Source organism: Poecilia reticulata, chromosome 9, assembly GCF_904066995.2.
Source record: "Poecilia reticulata chromosome 9, P_reticulata-male-v2, whole genome shotgun sequence".
Classification (NCBI taxonomy): Eukaryota; Metazoa; Chordata; class Actinopteri; order Cyprinodontiformes; family Poeciliidae; genus Poecilia; species Poecilia reticulata.
The window spans coordinates 23557333-23578704 of NC_088838.1; the positions used below are offsets into that span (position 1 = coordinate 23557333).

General features: G+C 38.0%; 2 protein-coding genes and 1 long non-coding RNA gene across 4 annotated transcripts; all 3 read right to left on the bottom strand.

Annotated features, from left to right (window-relative positions):
- Window positions 1–74: 74 nt before the first annotated feature.
- LOC145552821 (uncharacterized) lies at window positions 75–2046 on the bottom strand. Its single transcript, XR_014088949.1, has 3 exons — window positions 1916–2046; window positions 1317–1434; window positions 75–1046 (listed from the first exon to the last, which is right to left on the bottom strand). It is a non-coding gene; the product is annotated as an uncharacterized LOC145552821 (long non-coding RNA).
- Window positions 2047–6566: 4520 nt separating this feature from the next.
- avp (arginine vasopressin) lies at window positions 6567–8548 on the bottom strand. Its single transcript, XM_008418307.3, has 3 exons — window positions 8383–8548; window positions 7061–7265; window positions 6567–6986 (listed from the first exon to the last, which is right to left on the bottom strand). The coding sequence occupies exons 1-3, from the start codon at window positions 8494–8496 to the stop codon at window positions 6850–6852; spliced, it is 456 nt and encodes a 151-aa protein (XP_008416529.1). The 5' UTR covers window positions 8497–8548; the 3' UTR covers window positions 6567–6849.
- A 4029-nt stretch (window positions 8549–12577) lies between these two features.
- ubox5 (U-box domain containing 5) lies at window positions 12578–20538 on the bottom strand. 2 transcript variants are annotated; one of them, XM_008418305.3, is made up of 7 exons: window positions 20134–20529; window positions 18831–18894; window positions 18167–18268; window positions 16030–16751; window positions 15269–15894; window positions 13674–13841; window positions 12578–12843 (listed from the first exon to the last, which is right to left on the bottom strand). In XM_008418305.3, the coding sequence occupies exons 2-7, from the start codon at window positions 18882–18884 to the stop codon at window positions 12629–12631; spliced, it is 1887 nt and encodes a 628-aa protein (XP_008416527.1). In that variant the 5' UTR covers window positions 18885–18894; window positions 20134–20529; the 3' UTR covers window positions 12578–12628. The 2 variants fall into 2 exon arrangements, with proteins under 2 accessions (XP_008416527.1, XP_081466863.1); XM_081610737.1 differs by having other exon boundaries at window positions 12757–12843; window positions 13557–13841; window positions 20134–20538.
- Window positions 20539–21372: the final 834 nt, after the last annotated feature.

A 21372-nucleotide genomic window follows, 5' to 3' on the forward strand; every position in this document is an offset into this window, starting at 1 on the left:
ACTGTTTACAGGAGCCAAAGCTCTTATTTGTTTTACTTTTTATTTTACAAAAAGGTACAAAACACTGTGCCATGTTATGATGTATTATGATTTATTGCAAAAACATGAACTACAATTTAAAACAATAGGATACAATAGCATTTGATAAGCTATCTTGTGCCACAATAAGATTTGAATATACAGCTATAATTAAAAAACTGCTATTGATTTGCAGACATATGCCACAGAACAAATAAACAACATGAGTCATATTTTTATAGGACATTTCTTCAAGCTGATTATATGATTATCAAATATATGCCGCCTAAATCCAAGCAGAAACAATAATATTCTATACTGTAAATGTACAGAACGTCTATTTATCTATTTTCTGCTCTAAATAGATGAAGTGTTTTAAGACATATGATTTGAAGGTTTTAACAGAAGAAAACAAAGATGTGAAAAAAGACATTGACAGACTGACGATTTTTAGACATATGCTGCCACAACTAACTTCCCTACTCTCAAAATTACAACATTCTTCTTTATACACAGTGCTCATCTATAAAATGATCAGTACTGGCTATTAATACACAAGAAATATTTAATGTTGAATAACTGCAGAGGGTTTTATCAGCTCCATGTTGACCATGTTAATGATTATACAGCCTGGTGTTTAGATAATTTTGCATCTTCATCTTGGGAAGCAATCAGAAAGATGTGAGGGATCCAGTGATACAACATGTAGATACACTGCAGTTCCAAAAATATTTCCTCCATACTTAAGTACATAAGTCCAGAAAATATATATTATTTCCATCACTCATAGAGTTGAAGTAAAAGCAGAACCTGAATATTTCAATCAACAAGACAAGTGAAAGAGCTTGTAAAAGGCAAACTCTTAAAAACAAGAAACATCGCGGACAAGCAAAGTAAAGTATTTGCTGCACAGCTCAGTATTTCATAGGCTTGTGCTCGTTCCCTTTTTCCATTTCATCAGCTTCTCCAGCCGTTTTTTATATCTTGGATGAGCACACCATGGTTTCCTCTGGGCCTTTATGTACACTCTGTAAAACAAAAACAAAATTGATGAGAGTTTAGTTATTTTCTATTTCAGCTGTTCAACCAGACAGCATATAAAACACTTGTGTGTGAAAGTCACTGCCAGCTGAATGGGAAACACTGAAGCCCAAACAACAGTCAGCGACTCACTGCATTGCTACAGTTTTACAAATAAATGGTGAAAAAAGCTTGAAGCACAGCACATATTACATGCTGTATTTATTTATTTTTTGTTTTGCTTTATTAATCTCCGGTGGCTCATTTGCCGTACTTACAGGATAGCATCAATGTCACAGATTCCAGCAGCACTGTTCTGGAACTGAAATCGTTCAGCCATCATCAGCTTCCGAAGGGGAATATCTCTTGTTTTGATGCAGCATGTCGGGATGTAAGCTGAGAAAAAGGAAATAAATGAAATACAACACACACTTTGCTTGACTGAAAAATAAAATAAAATTCAATCAACTTTGTATCTTGGTATAACTGTCTTCAAAATGTTTCATCTAGTTATGATTAAAGTCTATAAACATCCTAATTAGCTTTGAAGTTTTGCCATGTGCTGTTGTAGCCTGAAGCTTGTGATAAATTGGACCAAAAAGTTCAGTTAAAGCTTTACATGTTGCAACTGGTATTGACTGTAAAGGCAGAAAAATTATGCTTGATGCTTTTAACTTTAAAAGACTGAAACACCAATAAAAATTTACAAGTGTCTCCCAGCTGCTCCTTTTGGAAAACCCCCCCGTACCCCCCCAAAAAAACTCAAACACTTCGGTTTACACTAATTCCAAAGAATACTTATAAATAATAATCAGATTAAATTGATTTGTTATCTGATTATTTTCGTCTGTCTTGCGCAGAAAGATGCAGGTCTTACCGTCAGTGGAGATGATGGCCAAAGTCATCAGAGAGACGACCAGGAAGACGACCTTTAGATCCATGACGGCAGAGGAGCTGTGGGGATAAATGCTGTTACAGCTCTATATAAGCTGATCGTGAACGTGCACGTGCATGTGCATGTGCACCCCTCCTGCCCCGCAGGCCACCCAAACACGCTTTTTAATTAGGATCAGCAACTGAAAGCTATAAAAGGCTGTAGAACAGTGATGATCGGTGGAGATTAGGTCTTTTATTAGGATAAATCCTGTCATTATTGAACCTGGATTATTAAAACTGTGGATGCTGGATTGATGCAGGAATGCTACCTGGAGACAGGCTTGGACAAGTTTAATGACTGCACATCAACCGACTCTCTTTTGATTCATTGATGACACATGATTACCTGACAAAGCTACACAAGCAGCAACAAAAGATATAGGGGAAATAAAAATAAAACCGTTGAATCAGTTTTGTTTAAACAAAAAACCAGAAGGAGGTCAAGAGGATTAGAGAATTTGTTGCAAGGAAGTTCACGATACCAAATATTCTACGTCTTTGAATGCAGCACATGTGGCTGGTGCTGTGCATGTTTCTAGATGATTTATGTTTTTCCATGAAATGGAAAAACATAAATCATCCAACATGTATTCCTGCAATGAAATGGCAAAGTTTTTTGTTTTGTTTTTGGAAAACAACAACAAAAAATGTGATTGGATGACTCTGGAGATTAACCGTGTACTATGGGCAATGGAAATGTTTAAGCTTTGTATTGTATTTAAAGCCGTAAACCTTGAGTTTCTTTTTAAGAATAAGTGCAGCAAAACTTTAAAGCTACAACAGTAAGTTTGCAGGTGAAATATGACAACACACTGAAGGGAAAGTTGACAATTTGTTCAATTTTATTCACTTATGCATCACTATTTAGCAGATGGTAATTTTCCACCAAAGAAAATGAAATAACTTTTGCTGCTAACAGGATCCTCTCTTGCTCAAAATTTTTTTATATTTGCTTCCATGCCCAGCAATAATTATGTTTTAAATTTTTTTTTGTTTTTTCATGAAGAAAACATTTTCACTACATGATGAAATATAACGCATGGCCTGTTTATCCAGAAGATAATTTCCAGTCCTGTCCTCTACAACGAAGAATTTTCTCAAATAGAACCTGCTTGTCAACATGAAGTAACCAAGAACATTACAAAAGCCATTCGCACCTGTGATCTAAAGAAAATTGAGAACAAATCAGACTGACGTCCATTTTTCTGAAAAGAGTTACAAAGGGATTTCTAAGGCTTCTGGATTTCAGTGAACCACAGTGAGAGTCATTAACCACAAATGGAGAAAACATGAAACAGAACTGAAGGATAGAAAGAGAAACAGAAAATCCATCTTTAAGAAGCTCAAAACACTTAAAATGAAGATTTTACAAGGGTTTGTCAAAAACTTCAATGTAATTACTGAGCTGTGACAAGACCTTTGAAAAGCTATTCATGGTTGAAAGTTAATCTGCGACAATGTATAAGACCCAGTTTTTGTTATCTCAACAGCTTACTAGCGATTGTTGCTGCCAGATAGAGAAATCAGACTAGTTGGTTTGGATAACTTTTTAAATAACAATTTAAAAACAGCTTTTTTATTCTTTCAGGTTAAGTATGTGATGATTTGAAATATTTTAGTGTTACAAAAAAATAAAACAAACAATGAATGAATCTGTAAGAGGACAGACATCTTTTCATCACACTGTGCATCCTGATACTGCAGTGGTTATTATCTAAGTTAAAACACAAAAACCAATCAAAATAATGGAGATTTTCATCGATTATTGGTCAGTTCAATGGTTGGTTGCCATTGAGACTGGACACCAAACCCTCATCCATCTGCAGGAAGCCGCAATACTTCTATGATATCCTGTGGATTAGAGAGCCTTATGTTTGCTTCTTAGTTTCTCAATAATTATTAGACAAGAGATTAATTACTTTTTGAATTACAGCCATATCAAAAGCTGTTTAATTAAAACTTCTTAATTCCAATTCAGTCCAGCTTGCACCCAGTTTATTAATATCCATTTCACATGACTGTGTAACACTATAAAACGTAAGCATTCTATTATTGGTGGTTATATTGAAACTTTCTTTGCATCACGGAGATCAGAGCAAGTCAATGTTGTTCTAAAGTGGTTCCATTGGCGGTAATACAATTAACCATTCGTCGTCATGGTAAACACCTTTAGAGCCAATGTTCATTGTTGGAGCTTCCCACATCTCACCACATGTTGTGCAATTTAACTGAGCGTGCAAGCGGACTATATCATTTAGGAGGAAAAAAAGGTTTTGCCCTGGAGGAGTTTTTTAAAGTAGCAAAGGCAACAGACAGGGAGTTGTTGGTTCAGGAACTCACATTAAATGATGTGGCAGCGATCAAAACCGACACAAGAAAGCTTCTTTGTTTACAGACGGACTTCTGTTCCCACGTTCCAGACGCTGAAGCAAGAGTTTCGCCCTTTGTGTGCTCCTTCTGTCTTAGCCATTGCGACACGAAGACCATGGTGCACTTAAGTTGTATAACAACCCAGCATGTTTGCTTTGCAAAGTAAACAGTAATGATTTACTTTGGAACGCCAAATAATCCCCCGTTACCTCTGCTTGACTGATGGCTGCTTTTAGAGAATGCAGTTTTAATTCACAGCAATGTCTCTTAGCGAATCATCAATAGGCCGGCAAAAAGAAAGACTATCTGCAAAGTCAGTTTTGACAAAGCCGAGACGATTCACGTTTCAACAGAAAACGAAACTGAAGAAGACACTAGAAAGGTAACGAAACTCAAACAGCACGTTTCCATAGAAAGAACTCTGCATCAGGTTTGGTTCGCATGTTACCAAACAGTGGTATTATGCTGAGAACTCTGTTTTGGGAATCAAGCATGCATCATCAACAGGAGGTGCTGCACAACATGGAAGTAGAGTGTAGCAGAAGTATTGTGGAGGTCATCTGCAGCCCCTGTTTGCTGCCATGGTTCTTTCTTTGACTTCAGTTTGATCGGCCCACAGGGTGACACCACTGATTACGCTGCAGTTCATGCTGAAGAACCAGGTATTGCATGGTGTCCAACTGGAACCAACTTAGCATTCGGGAGTCTCGTTCCTCCGGTGGAAACACGTGACACTGGTTCAAATCACGTTTTAAGAACTGGAATGGGCTTCAAACTGTGTCGGTGGAAAACGCCTAGCAGAGAACTTCAGAAAAACCTGGAACCAGCATCTACAGCTTTTCCATACATGACAGACCCAATAAACCCAATAATAAATGCACACTGTGTAAAACTCCACTGTGGAAGAAAAAGCATGAGAAAGGCGACAAACAGCCTTTCATCAGCATTTTGAAAAGCCAGTAAAATAAAAATGATCTGGTCAGATGAAAACAAAACTGAAGTCTTTGCACACACCATGCCTGGAGTACCTGTTTTTTTGTTTGTTTTTTTACTGTAAGAGAGAATTAAAAATAAAGTTGTTGCACTTTTAGTTTCAGCTGTATTGAGATAAAATCACTGCTAGATCTGGGGTTTGCAACCAACTGGCTCTTTGGCTCAGAGTCTCACTTAACATAGATATTAAATGATGAAATATTATCCTGTTTTTTTTTTTTTATTCCATTGTTTAGTTGTTTGCCCCTATGAAGAAATACCAATGAACCCCCTCGTAAATTTAGTGCAGAACAGCCACTGGCAAGGTGCAAGGACCACCCAGGAGGCTGAAAACAAAGATGGGCTTTAAAGCAAAGCAGTAATCCCAAACATACTGCTAAGAAAATTTTCTATTGAATTTTGAAAGAGAAAATAAAGCCGCTAAAATTGCCTAAATTTACAGATAGTACAGAAAATAATGTATAGAAGGGGCCCCCAAAATCTTCAATTTGTGTGAAAGAATGGCTCAAAATCTCAAAGTTTCTCCAAACAGGAAATGTTTTCAAGCTGTCATAGCCAAAACAGCCTTTTCTTCAAAGGTGTTTAATGCTCTTTCCCTGTCATTCCACCTTGCTGCACATAATTTATGAATTAATTAGTTTTGCATGTTCAACATTGATTTTTCTCCGTAATCAATGTTGTGCACTTTGCACTTTCTTAAGGGGAGATGCAGGTAGTGACACTTGGAACGAGACTGAATTCTAAAAACAAAAGTAAGTATTATGTATAGAAGAAAGGCTGTAGGCTTTAAAACAAAGTTGATCGATTGAAACGTATAACTGTCTAAATCTGGGAGGTGCTGCATTCACTTCCAGCTGAAACACAATGTCGACAAACTGCCATCACCTGCAGCTCTGCCACCCTTGTCAGGTTTCATTCATCATGAAAAAAAGATGGAAAGAAAATTACAATTCCCATCCCACTCGTTCATCAAATAAAACATGTTGGCACAAGACTATGAGATCTCTGTGCTTTAAAGAGGAAGACTCCATAAATTACTGACTAAATCACACCAATTACGCTAGATGACTTCTCGAGTGTAGTTATCATTCCATTCTCTTTCACGCACACGGAAACCTCACTAGGTGTGACTAATAAAGGCCCACAGGTATGATGAGAAAAAACAACAAAGTCCTTCGGGCAGAGTTACACACTGCATTTACCTCCTCCAATCATAAGACAGTGACAACTTTAATCCATGATCCTTTGTTTATTTCCTGTGTCTTGACTTGTGCACATCATGTGCATGTATGTACATTTCTTCTTAAATTGATGGTAAACAAGATCTATGCTGTTGTTTGTTTAATCCCTCTGTTCTTATGTTTCTATTAAAACAAATTGAAGAGAACAGAAAAGACGTTTAAGACAGAAAAGAAAAATGTCGACTGGGTTCAGAGTTCACAGATTGAGGTCTAATATTCTGCCGTTGCTGCAGGTCGTCGGGCGCAGAGGGGGAGCTTGACGCTTGTGGCATCAGTAGTCGTTCTGTCCTCTGCTGGCCACGTGAAGGAGACGAAGCAGCAGGTCTGTAGGGGAGCTCCTTGCAGAGCTTTGGGCCGGATCTGCGGCGTCTGTCTCCCCGAGGCAGTCAGAGTCCAACATGCAGCCCTCTGAGAAGGAACACGGATCAGTTCACATCATCGTCATGTGACCATTAAACCCAGAGTTAAAGACGAGACTGTACCAGAGTTACAGCAGAGTCCCGAGGAGGCGCAGTGCCCTCCCTCAGGTCCACAGGGTCTCCCTCCAGGCTGGCAGGGGGTCAGCAGGTAGTTCTCCTCCTCACAGTGAGCTGCAGCTGCGGAGCCCAGTAGGCAGCCCAGGCCCTCTCCACAGCAGATGCTGGGGCCAAAGCAGCGGCCCCTGTCTCCAGGGCCGCAAGGCATGCACTTGAAAAAGGCAGAGCAGGTGAATGCAAAGAGAAAAAAAAACTTGGTCGCAGCACGAGAGCATTCAGAATAACTTTGCTCTCATGTTTACTCAAAATTAATGAACTTAAAAAAACTGAAAATGCATCAAAAATATAAAATGGAATTGATTGAGCAGAATTGAGCTGTTACTTACGTCTTAAGGAGGTTAACATTAATGCAATAAATAAAACACAATCTATTTTGTACACAAGTTGAAACTGGGTTTACAAGGAAAAAATACTTCAACTATAAATATTATACATATAATTTTATAACTGCCACTTTTTTAGATGTATTATTGATTTGCTGAAAAAAATTGTCCACACAATCAAAAACCTATCTGAATTTCAAATATTCTCAAGATTCCCTTCTTGAAAGGAAACTTTGGGCAAGAATATTCCTTACTTGAAGCAAGAAAAACTGGAAAGTTTCACATTTATATGGTCATAGAAGCTATTTCTTCTTTCATATGAGCTGCCGTTGATTAAAAAATATACATATATATTTAAATTTAACTGGATAAAGAAAACTTCTTCGTGGTTCATAGACAACACTCTGAAATCTTCAGAACATTTTTATTACGCTTTCAAAAAAGGAACATTATTTATATTTTATATTTCATTTAAAGTCCAGATCTGATAACATTTCCGAGTTTTAAGATAATTAGCACATTCATCTAAACTTAAAACATAAAGGAACATATATTAAAATAGATCTCTAAATGTCAGATATTCTCATAATTGCATTTAAAATATTCATGAATTAACCTCTGCTTTAGAGATAACACCTAAAAATGTAAACAAAGTCTGAAAGACAATACACTAAACGCATCTGAAAATGTAGTTTTATACTTTAACATAGAAATTTGTCATTTTAAATTATAGAATGTTAAATTTTTTTATTTATTTTTTTTATCTTTATAATAATCACCTTTTACTAATTCAAACCTACAAATGAAACATATTATAAATCTGCTTACTGATGATAAAATAGCAGTAACGCATTATTGACATTAAGATTCTTTGTTTCAAAAGAAAAAAAAAACACATACACATCTTCAAATTAAAAAAAAGATGTTACACCCTCAGGTGCTCACCTGTCTGACGCCCCCCTCCGGCAGCGCCCGCTTCCCTCCCCGGGGGCAGTTCTGGATGTAGCAGGCGGAGGAGAGGGCGAGGAGTCCCAGGACGCACAGCAGGGAGTGATGCATGGCTGCTGCTTCTGATTTCCTCCGCTGGTGTGGATGTCTGACTGACAGCCCACCCGATCATTCCTCACTTATAAGCACATGGACACGTTGTTTGACAAAGAGACCAACACCTGACGTCACTGACCGTCCACCGCACCCCCCCTCCCCCCACCTCCCCCCCCCCAAGGGCTCCGTGCACGAGCCGTTTGCGCGCGGGGTCGCAACAGATGTGAGTCTGCATCGGATACGAGCATCAACCAAATCTACACAAGAAAACAGCATCTGTATTCAGCCCTGCGCCGCACTTTACGTCTAATAAGCTTTTCAGAATAATTTCCGCACTGGATGACACAATAAATCTGCGGAGACAAAACAAGTAATTGAACCTTAAGAACAACTAATCTGATTTATATTAATAAGCCGCGAGATGAAGAACAATTTATGAAAATCATGCACAGTTCAGTTGTTCAGTGCAGCCATTTTCCGCCTTTGCTACATTCAGACAAGTGAGATCATGAGAACTTCAGGGTCAAACAAATTATGATGCTGACTGAACAGTTGATGAGCATAAAAACATTAGCATTTCTAACAAACATACTTCTGATGATTGTTCTTTTCCTACGCATGCTTTGAGTTGTTTCTCTCTTATTAGTTGTTGTGATGCTGATGAACTAAACAAGAGGTAAAACTGAGCATCAGCGGGTTAATGAGCGTAATGGTCCTTTAATAGGCCCCACAGTATTCAGATGGAACTTTAATCTTAAATAGCATTCGTCATAAATTTTTTACATGTTCTCTCTTCAAGCATCATCAGACAACTAGGAGATATGGCATTATGTTTTTAGCACCAAACCTGAAAAACATGCAAACACAACAAAATGGCAGCCAGAGAAACAATGTGGGGACTGTGAGGTCAGTTTGAACTCGTAAGTTAGAAGCTGCTGTTTGGCAGCTTGGAAACGTAACAAATTAAGTTACATTACATTTAGGCAGTGTCTACACAACTTCTATGAAAAAAACAACCACCCAAAAACAAACAGAAAATAAAATAAAAATCCTCCAAAAATAACAGATTTCACTTCTTTTTAAATATTTGTTTATATTTGAAGTGTCATGGGAATATAATATGGACAAAGTGAGACAGAAGTGGGAAAAAGCTCCAGGGCTCCGTTAATGTTTTAGTTTCTGGTGCAGAAAGCAATAATCAGTTTTAATTATCTCACTTGTTACTATTATGTGAAAAGTGATGTGTCAGCATGTTACTCTGAAAGACTCCATCACCAGAATAGCTGACTTTACATTACAATACACTAAATATGTCTATAATGTAATAAAATATGTCTAATACGGAAAGTCTTACTTTTCTCTATATCAATCAAACGGTTTTACTCGTGAGAGTTCAGCTATACAACAGTATGCTAAGGACATTTTACACAACGGCACCCAAACGCTGCAGTTTCCCACTAAATTTACTTTGTTCTAACATTGGACACTAAAAATAAAAAATAAAAAACGGTTAAAAGAATAATTTCCTTCAACTTTCCGCTGATTAAATACAGCTGTAGCTCAGTAAGTTGACTGCCTGTTCAAGCTATCAGCAACTCTCTCACCAACATTTTTAGTAAAAGTGCTCTCTTCACCTTTTTTAGTGTTAATACGTGGCTACATTTGACATTCTTGTTAAAAAAACAGGCTTAACCAAGAAAACAGTCTTGTGCACAAGGCCATGCCAGAGATCCAAATTGTTAGTTATTATCTAAATTATAACTAATCGTCAAAATATAGACACACAAAGCTTTTTTGTTGTCAAGTGTGTTTTTCAGATTACCATCTGCTTTGAAAAACAATGACAATGTTGATTATGATATATTTATGTTGCATTTTACACTTTATGGCTGTAAACTACATGGTTTATTTTAATCTTCTTTTATCTCATAGCAGAAACACAACAGTTTAACCGATTAATAAAAATTGAGCTAAATATAAAGTCACCTTGACAGAATAAAAGCGACCCAGTGGGTCTAATTTAGCCTTTTTATTTTTAGGGACTTTATGTACCTCCAGCTGAAACGGCGAGGCTGCTGTCTTCATTGCACATGCAGAACCACTGATTCCAGTTAGACAGAGCGGATACAGGATCACGACCTTGGTTAGGCTTAATGTTGTCAGGGAAACCAACACAGAAATGATGCTGTTTATGACTATGAAGACCAATAAATATAGGACCTGTGACTTCACTTCAACTCTTTTGTGCACCACAGCTTAGCGAGTTAGCAAAAAAAAACGCAAGACTTTGAAAGATGCGCAGACATTTTCTGTGTAACAACATAGAAAATATAAAATATATGGCAAAAAAATATATAATTAAAATGATATAATTGTGAAATGCAGGTGTGTATAAAAATACACTTTTCACCAGTTATATTTTATGCCACTTTTAATGTCTAATTATGTGCTGTATTTTTAGAGTATGCGTATGTACTGTATAAAGATTGAGTTTTATTGTCTGTACAGACTTTTTGTCGCACTAAAAACCGTTTTTCACATTAACCTCACGTTAAATGAGCAGAGAGAAGCATAGATCCCAGGGTCAGGATGGCTATTTGGAGGACTCATAATACACATATAAAAGATGCTTACTTTACCGTTACACAACTCTGATTTAAAAAAGCTGTGGCCGTCAGAGCTTTACATTCACTCATGAGCATAAAAGATCATTTAGTTTTGAGCTTTTACTGATGATTTGGAAATAAAAAAAATTCTAGGTCACAGGGATTATATAACCTTATCCATTTTTTAAAACAATACTTTTTTTTGAAGTATCCAAACAAGATTAAATAAACTGAGCTCTAAAAGTAAGAACATTTGTGTTTAGTCAATTATTTCTAATGGAAATAAATGTTACTAAAATATATATATATATACACTGCTCAAAAAAATAAAAAATAAAAAAAATAAAGGGAACACTTAAACAACACAATATAACTCCAAGTAAATCAAACTTCTGTGAAATCAAATTGTCCACTTAGGAAGCAACACTGATTGACAACGGAGACCCTCGTTGGGTCAATCAGTGTTGCTTCCTAAGTGGACAGTTTGATTTCACAGAAGTTTGATTTACTTGGAGTTATATTGTGTTGTTTAAGTGTTCCCTTTATTTTTTTGAGCAGTATATATATATATATATTTTAAAAAGCCTCTATTCCCCTTTAAATTATTCAAAATCAGAAGAAAAATAATTTTAACAATTGCTTTGGCCATGAAGAACTTGCAAGTCTTCTCCACTAATGTCAAACAGCACATCTCCTATTGACTTTAATGTTGTTCACTGGATTACTGGTCTTTGAAGAACCAAGTTATTTTAGCAATTTAACAGTTGTCTAGGAACTCCTTCTTATGCTGGGTACCAGGATGGTCACACACTGCTGTGGGATAGTATCCAATGTTTTAAACAACGTTGGTGGTGGCTGTGTTGGTCACTCTGATGCAGCCTAGCAGCATGCCTAGGTTGATCTTAAGCACCTGTGTTCAACAGGTTTGAAATCAGGGCTGTAGCCTGGCTACTCAGTTTGTTTCACAGTGTCTCGCATTTCCACAAAGTGAGACAGGGGCCAGACATGAGTACAAGGTGAGTAAAGCATCACAAGTCCAGATGATTAGCTGATCGTGACCCCTTTTAGTTCATTCATTATGACCACCTAAGCCTTGGATCGGCTCTATTCTCTCTCAAATCTTTCTCGTTATCAAGCTCACAAACGTTGCTGCCCCTGATTCTTTGTTCATCCTCTGCGCTGCCATGTCTCCTCGCTCTGAACACAGATGACAGCACCAAGGCTGCAACTACACTTCTATTAAAGAGTCCAAGAAAAAGGCAGAGTGGGTGGAAAAGGACAGGAATTTCTGTATATGTGTATTTTTGTATGTGCTCTCAATGAAAAGGTCTGTGTGCTCAGAGATGTTCTTTCCTTCAGTGGAGGATAATAGGATGATGTCAGCAGATTAAGTAACTTCATGGATCTAAACAAATTTGACTGAGCTTTAAAGCACGAAATGAGCAACAACCCTACTGAAACGGCCCTGGACAATAAATCACAACAACAAATATATTTATTCATTTATTAAATTAGAAAAAAAAATGTATTGCCTTTTGCCGTCAGTAATGTACGCGTAAAATGTTATTGCGTGGAGTACGACTCAGGCAGGTTGGACAGAAAATACAGCCGGATTTATTGGTCGAGTTTGGTGATTTTGAGTCTTTTTGCACACAGGCACGACACAGCAAGTGGCCGCATCCCAGCCGGTAGATCGATGATGATGATGTTGAGTAAACTGAGACTGAACGAGAACAGTCAGAGCACACCTTCCCATCTGGACAGAAAATACAGGAAAGAGAGAAAAAAGGTTAACTCATACCTACAAGTCTTTTAACATTTTAAACCTTAAGTTTCTTAAACATATCAGTCTGTATTCATTATTTTGAACCTTTGTGGCTTGGAAAAAAAATCCACAATAACTTCAAACCTCTACACCATATACTTGTTAATAAAAAATCTTTAAGGTATATTTTGTACAATTTTTCCACTCTGATAAAAGAATGTCTATGCTGAGTTATTATAAGCTTTAATTGTAGTGAAATAATAAAAAAAAACACAATTTTAATAATTTCAAACCAAATAATGATTTTGAAGTTTGCATTTTTCTTTTTTAAAGATTTTACAGAAAAAATAATTAAAGTCTGAGTCTAAGCAGCTTCATGACTCTGAAAATGTGCATAAATGTCACCTAAAGTGCAGGACTTGTCACTACCTAAACCTGAGCTGAGCTGGTCAACTGCAGCATTTTTACTAGCACACACATTTTGACAGATCACTTTGTGACGTGCACAAAGAGAACAAACCTCTGAGTATTTGCATTTTTAAAATCACCCAAAAGTACAAAAGAAGTGTCAGTCACATTTTCCTCATACTTAGTAAGCCTCACGATATTCAGCACACATTCAGCTGCAGACGGTATTTACAGCTGAATGTGGCCGCATCCAAGTCGGTAGGCATTTCTTACACGTCTGTAAATAAACTTCTCACCATAAAGATTGAAGATCAACAACACCGTTCAGTCCTTTGCAGGCAGGTTTTAAGATTCTTGGAAACTACGGGGATGTGGTGCAATACCTGCAGCGAGCCAGAGAGAACAGATTGTACCTGTGGATGAGCTCGCAAAGTCTGAACTTTGGCACACTGTCGACTGGGATGTACTTTCTGCTTGGTGGAGCAAGTTTGAAGTAAAGGAGGGTCGTCCCTGCAGGGCAGAGAGCAGGGCCTCGTCCAGACTGGCTGAGAGCAGCTGCTCGTGGGAACTGGAGCTAAGCTCTGAAAACGAGCAGAGAGTGAGAAACTAAAAAAATAAATAATAAAAAACAAAAACTGCAAAGATTCGTTTGGGAAATCAGTGTTTGTAATTACAAAACCTGGTGAGCACAGAATGAAAACCGCAGTTGTCCTTATTTATGACGCATTCATGTACTAATTTATAACTCCAATTAGAAGTGGGATGTAATAAGGCAATTAAGCACAATAAATTATTACTGAAAATTAGAAAAATATACGTCATTTAATGTTATGACCCAATAAAATTACTAAAGGATGTCTGTAATAACAAAACTCATTTAAAGTATGCAGGTCAAACATATAAAAAACCCAGATCGCTGCAGTTTTCCACACTGGAGCTAAAGAGAAAGCTTGGGATCATATGTTAGTTAGGGAAGCTAAAACCCAGCTACTGTTTTTCAGTCTACTAACATAAACCATAGCTACAGGGGAGACTGTGGGACCAAACATGAGCTGACTGTATGTGACAGGGAGCCTATGATTGACACACTACCATTGACTCAAATCTACCAAAACTTGCCGCATTCCAGATAAACCTTAAACACAAACGTTTGCCTGATGCCAGAAAAACTAGCGATAATGTCGGCAAATGTTGCAATAACAATATAAATTGCACTAAATAAACAGTTAACAGTGTTAAAGTCGTTCTGCAGGGGACTCATTGAAAACGTATGTAACATGTAGCTTCTTAACGACTTCTCTATCTTGTTTCTACTTCAGTTTTAAAACGTTTTTATGCTGCATTCAACAAGAGTCGTCAATATCTTAGCTATTTTAACACTGCATACAGGGTGGAGCCCCAAAATTCAAATATAGTTCACACTATTCAGTGTGCTGTACACCATACTTCAAAAGAGTTTTTTACAAGTGATATTTTAATATGATAGTAGAGGTGCAACATCGGGACATACTCTAATAGAAGCTCAAAACATATGAAAAGTTTGATCATATGAAACTTCAGCCCCAATTTGTCATAGCTGTAATGGCTGTAGGCATTAAAATCTAGTAAGGATGTTACACTGAACACATTCTAGAGGTGAAATGTGCTACACTTGCAACATAAACTGATAAAAGTATACGCTTATTCTCCCTGTGGATTTAAGCAATAAATGAAAATGCCCACAAATATCCTGAAGATTGCAAGCATGACTGATTAAAGTATAAATACAGTATGTAATCAGTGCAGATAAATGTAAACAGTGTCAGAAGTGTAAATAACCAAGTTAATTTCTACAGCTATATTAAATATTAAGCGCGACAAAGTTCAACTTACGATTCTATATGATTTTTTTTTCATAAGATGACCTTGGAACGTCAGACGTTTTAAGACAAATCAAGGAGTTTGATGCTGCCTGTATTTAGGAAAAGATGCAGCTTCAAGAAAAGAACCTTTCACAGCCAGTACTCACCTAAACCTGAATTATTTCTTATTTTTTTGCTTTCAGAAGGCCGTTGTTTTCCAGGTGTTGCAGCTTCTACTGAAATCTCACTTAAATCTCGTTTTTTTCTTCTGTTCATCTCTGATTTACTATCTGTGGAGAGTGGCTTGATATTAGATACATCAGTCCTGTTATTTGATGATGGTCCTGATTCATTATCCACTGCCATGTGAGCAGAGGCTTGACTTGTATCTGTGTTTTCATCAGTGGAATGGGTAGAGTTATTGTTTATTGAGGTCTTAGTAAAACTTGGAGAAGTCTGAGAACGACCCTGAACCGAGGAGGTTACGAGTCTTGATGCTTGTGGGTTCTGTCCCTGGTCTTGTCCTCCCAGGGTCCCGTCCCTCCTCACCATCCCTTTCTGCAACAGGAAGTGGTCAATGCGGCTTTTGAGCTGGGGGTTGGGAAGGGCTTGGCAGGTGGCGGTGAAGGGGACGCCGGTGAAGGGGTCGTTTGGCGGTCGACCCCAAGCGGCTTCCCTCTTCTGGTACTCCTCCAGAGTGGAGGCGTCCACTGACATTCCACTGGGAAGCAGCATAGGGAGCGCCATTACTTCCTGCGTTAGAGGATCCAGGAACTCCTCTGGGATGGAAAACCTGGTCGAGCCAAAAAGAAAGCCACGATAAATCAAACACTGTTTCGTAATCAAATGATTTCGTTCAGACTCTGAGTCATCGTGAAATCAAATGTTCTAGTAAATTAAAATAAACATTACTCGAAATGTCCTGTACCTCAGGCTGTTCTGGGGGGCGTGTGTTGTTTGGCTGACAGGAGGAGAAAAAAAAACAGGGCGCTCCACCCGCCTTTCATTTGCCTCCTGGGTTCTTTGAATCCTCTCCACTTCCTCAGCGGGGCAGCAGCGAGCGGGTTGCCCCCACACAGCCAAGGCCTTCAGCCCCAGAGAAGACGCAGCACCGCCGCATGGTACGGTGACACGAAGCTGCGTCACGGCGCTCAGCGAGTGCAGCCCCCGGCTCCACAGCTTCACCTGCCGACTGCTTGCCGGCGGCGGAGGAGGAGCAGAGAGGAACGGAGCTCGGGGACGAAAGTTTGAATGACTGAATGAAACTTGGGTTTCTTCTGTGAGTTCGCAACGAGCGACCTGCTTGAACTCTGATTGAGAGCTCGACTGAGATTGGACGTCTGTCTGTGGAAGCCCGTCTTGAGCTTCTTCCTCCCACTGTTTGGCCTGAATACTCCACTGATTGCCATTAGTCTGCCGAGACCGACTAGAAACAGGTTGATGCTTCTGCCTGTTCTTTATGATCTGGTCCTTTGCCTGGTTTTCACTCTGCTCCTGCCGATTACTCTGTCCAGGACTTGACAGGGCACTGGTATCTGAACTTGTGCTGATCTCCAGTCTTTTGCAGGCTTGGCCCCGGTCCATTCCCCAGGGCCACAGCTCCACATCCACCCGGCAGAGCTCCACCGGGAAGCCAAACTTCAATGTCACCTTGAAGGGATACATGCAAATGTAAGACACAGAGATCAGCATTACATCAGCACATAAGTAATAATCAGAAACTGATAGAAAAAAAATCAACACAAGTTGTCAAATCTGATAGCAATACATACTCTTAAGTAGAACTGAAACAATTAACTGGATTAATCAAATTAATCTGACTAATCATGATGTGATGTGCATTCCTGCACATGAACAGGTCAGGTGTGAATCCCAGTGAGTCTATATGGTCACATGACAACTGTAACTCAGTCCCTTAATCTTCTCGCAAAACACAATTTTCAAACAGGATTCAGTAGTTAGTCATCACTTTAGTTCCATTTCATCCCTACTGACCGCCAGAGTCCTGAGGAATCACATACACAAAAGAAGAAAATACAACATAAAGGCATGCCCACCCTGCAGTATTCATCTTTGAGGACAAAGATGAATTCTGCAATAGGATCCCTTACAACAGGTGACACACAGCCAGGTTTAGCCTGTAGAACCCAGCTAAGGTACTTGGGGATGACCAGGAGGCGGCTGCACATATAGCCTCGACACTGACCCCATCCATGACACACTACCACAGCTGGTGGAATGGTACCGTACCCCCACAGGAGGCCGGAGACCCTGTAGAGTGTACACCTGATCCCACACATCCTTGATGCTCAACATGTGGAAAGGGACAGACTTTAAAAACACATTCAGATCTCTCAGGTCTAAAATTTTGCATAGTCCTCATGTTTCTTCTGGGCCTAAAAAATACTTTTAGAGTAAAAGCCTGCAGGGATCCAGACGGCACCTTCCCAACCTCATGTTGTAGGGGATTGACAGCCACAGTAGCACCCTTGGTGGCTCAGTGCCTGAGCTTTCACCTGGTCACAAATGACCATCATTCAGACCGGACCAGGTCTGAATGATGGAACAGCAGCACTTAACCCCGAGACAGCATTGACACAACACACACATCAGAGACTTTTAATTTCGGTGCCCAACGTCTGAACTGAACTTGGAAAGAAATCTTTTCAGTTTTCTGCTCCATTTTCTTAGAACCAGTTGCAAAAATACATGAATGCAAAGGAGGTGTTGTCACTAAATGCTTTTAAGGCTGTTCTTACTGAAGAAGGAATCATCTGTCTGAAATTGTTTTAACTCAGGAATCTTTTAATTAATTTATTTATGACGGAGTTAACCGTTTTGTTTTTTGCTGTTATTGTTCTGTAACCTCTTGACCAGGATTCTCTTTGTAAAGGGTTACTTAAGGTCAACGGGATTTTCCTGATGAATTAAAAGTTAAATAAAATAAAATCACAAAAGATTTAGAGGCTATAGAATGAAATAGAAAATGTTTGAAGTGTTGGATGACTAAATGAAACAAAGGTTAAAAAAAAAGCGATTTATTCCACAATAACGCACAATCTTACATGCAAGGGTGGACGTAAGAAGTATTCCAACTTGAAGCCTTGTTTCCGTAGTGAAGGGTCTGCTGACACAATGTTTGTAACATCATAGCCATCTGCACAGAGCTAAAGATATAACATAAAAGATATGCACATCAATAAAAGCCTTAAACAGCATTTCTATGCATCGTTTTATCCTTACAAATGGAAATGGCACCCATGGACAACTGTTTCTGTGACATAAAAAGAGGAGGAGGAAGCAGCAGAAAAAGAGAAATATGTAATTTTCTTTGCAGAATAAAAGGTACATATTATATGTCCTGAGTGCTGAGAAAAGGCAGCCGTGATAGATTACAGAAATGGAATAAAAAGGACAAGGACAGTTGAGATTTATTCTCCCACACATCACGTTGTACCCTGCTCTTTTATTTTCACACAGCCTTCCTCCACATCCCTCCAGAAAAAACAAAACAAAAACGTCTCGTCCGAGTTTCTTCGTGAACTTGAAAAAAAAAATTAAAAAAAATAATTTAGTATCGGTCTCATTTATGAGAGAGCTATAACCGCTGTCGATTCCTGTCACTTCATTGCAGTAAAATTATTATCAATGTTGCGAAACCAGCTGGCATGTAAGAAAACAGCTGGAGGGTTGTACAGTTGTGTGAATAGGTTTTAGAACATGTCACACCTTGTTGCAATGAGCCGTTGTTGAAAAGTGTGGCTGACACAGGTTCACAACCATATTCTGCAACCTGCAAAGACACAAGAGCAAAACAATGTGATGCTTTCTGTCATGTACAGGTAACTTAAGGCCAAGAGAAAGTGATGCACTCAGGAATTCAAAAAGCTCATTTGTGTTTTCAATCTTTTATGCATACGTCCTTTCATAACTTAAAACAACTGAACAAGCTGATCAATTTAAATCCACTATCTATGTCTCATCACCAAATTAAAAGGCAGTTTTAAGAGAGCAAGACTGCATCAATGATTCAAATACAGCAATAGAAAAGAACATTTGTGACTCACTCTCTTGTTTTCACCATAAGGTTTGCAGCTGTAGCAAAGGTTAATCTTAACGAACCGTTGCAGCCAACATTATTCCATAAGCAAAAAAATGCTCAATTTAATACCAACAGAAATTGAAGTTCCTATGCGTTAACCAGAAATCAAGGTAAATGATATTTACTCATTTCTCTGGGATGATATTCATCCTAATCATGTGAGAACTCTGTGGCTTTCTGAAGATTTTAAAAAGTTTTTCATAGATAGATAGAAAGATTTGAACAAAGAGGAATCAAAACAATTTCTCTGAGTATAATAGCTTGCCTCTTGTTGTTTAATGGTGGCACTTACTCCTTTAGCTTCCATGACATGACTGTTAAGAAGTTTTCACAAGCTGAAATATTTGTAAAACATCACATTTCTGGTGCATTTCTTATAACAGCTCTGCTTCAGACTGCTGACCGAGACCAAGCAGAAACGCATAGGGGAATACAGTTCCTCATTCTTATTTTACGTTAGTTTACACGCTTTCATTTACATTTAACTTTTTTCTTGTGCACCTGAATTTCAACACCGTGTACAAGAAATTATAATATATAATAATAATATTTATTGTTATTATTATTATTATTATTATTATTATATAAAATAATATATTATTTTTAGTGATTACAATAGAAAACTGCTCCACAAAGTATGACAGTGTTCATGAATTACACCGGAGACGGTAAGTAGTATGCCACTGAAACATTTCACAGTATCTAATAAGTAAACTAACGCCTAACTCGTTAATATATATCTTTTTGTTACTGTATTTATTTGACATCGATCCGTTGCAGTCATACTCCATACAGCAGCTAGCAGCAGCAGCTAACAGATGTATCTGGAAATGCAAATGCTGGAACGGACTGACGATATCAATAATCAAACTAATATGTAGGGAAATAAAAATTGTAAAACCCATTTTGCTTGGTGGCGCGGACACTTGCCTGCTCGGTTCTGTATTATTCTTCCTCAGGATAATTTTGGAAGCAGCTAGCAACAATCAAGTGCTACAAACACAACATCCGGTATGTCTAAGGAAGCCGAGGAGGGTCACATTTGTGATTTTTTATTTTAGATTTTTTTTTAAACGTATTTATTTTTATTAGCGCTGACTCCTTTTCACTATTTCTTGGTTGACATCAGTTCTGGATCTTGTTTGTTCTTGTTCAAACTCTGTTTCAAAGCCCAATGAAGAAATCGTCTCTGTATAGTTTACTGTACATGTCCTTTCAGTTAACACGTATATTTTATGGCTGTTCGTTCTAAAACTGATACTGTTTTTCAGATAGTTAAAAAACACTGACCAATAATAAACCAGCCAGTATTTTCTATCACTGACTGATTTGAGGAGCGTCTTATTGCAAAAAGTGTTACTGTCAATTTTAGTCAGCAAGTTTGTGCAAACAAACAAGGAATTTGACTTGTTTGACCTCGATACAATTTTTAAAAATATAAATATATGGACAAATATAAGAAAAAATATAAGGACAAAATAAAAAGCAATTGTATTTCTTTCTTGTTATTATGTATACGTACATTGATTTTTTTCAGATAGGCAGACAAGGTGGAATTAGTGCAAATATGCAAAGTATCGACTCTGTCGACTGCTAAGTGTTGATCAGGCAGACTGGGGAAAGAAACTATCTTGGCAGTTGCTTTTTGCAAATAGCCTTCTGTAGCACAGACCTGAATATAAAAATCTACACAACTAGTGTCCAGATTGTGTGGGGTCTGTGGAGATGAGGAGATACACTCAGTTAAATAACTACTGCATATATGGGACTTTATTCTGGTCTTTGTTTGGAAATATGGCGATAATACTGCTCCGAATTTATTTATGTCTTCTTTTCAAGACTGATTTCATAGAGAATTCATTCTGCCATACAAGATAATAAAAACATTTTCAATATTTTTGCCCCCACTGTATGTTATAGCTAAAACTGAATGCCAACTTGGTCCTAAAATAATTGAGATTCAGATGGAAAGCAGAAGTGCTGTTTATTATCTCAGATCATTCAATTTATTGTCTTTGATGAGATTAAGATATGAGGATTTTTCTTTTTACTTCTAATAGGTCACAAGAAATTATTAAGGCTAAAAGACAATTTGGTTTCAAACAAGTCCAAAGTATAAAAGGCACATGTGACTTTTGACAGTAAATGTTGCCCTCCGTCAACATTTTT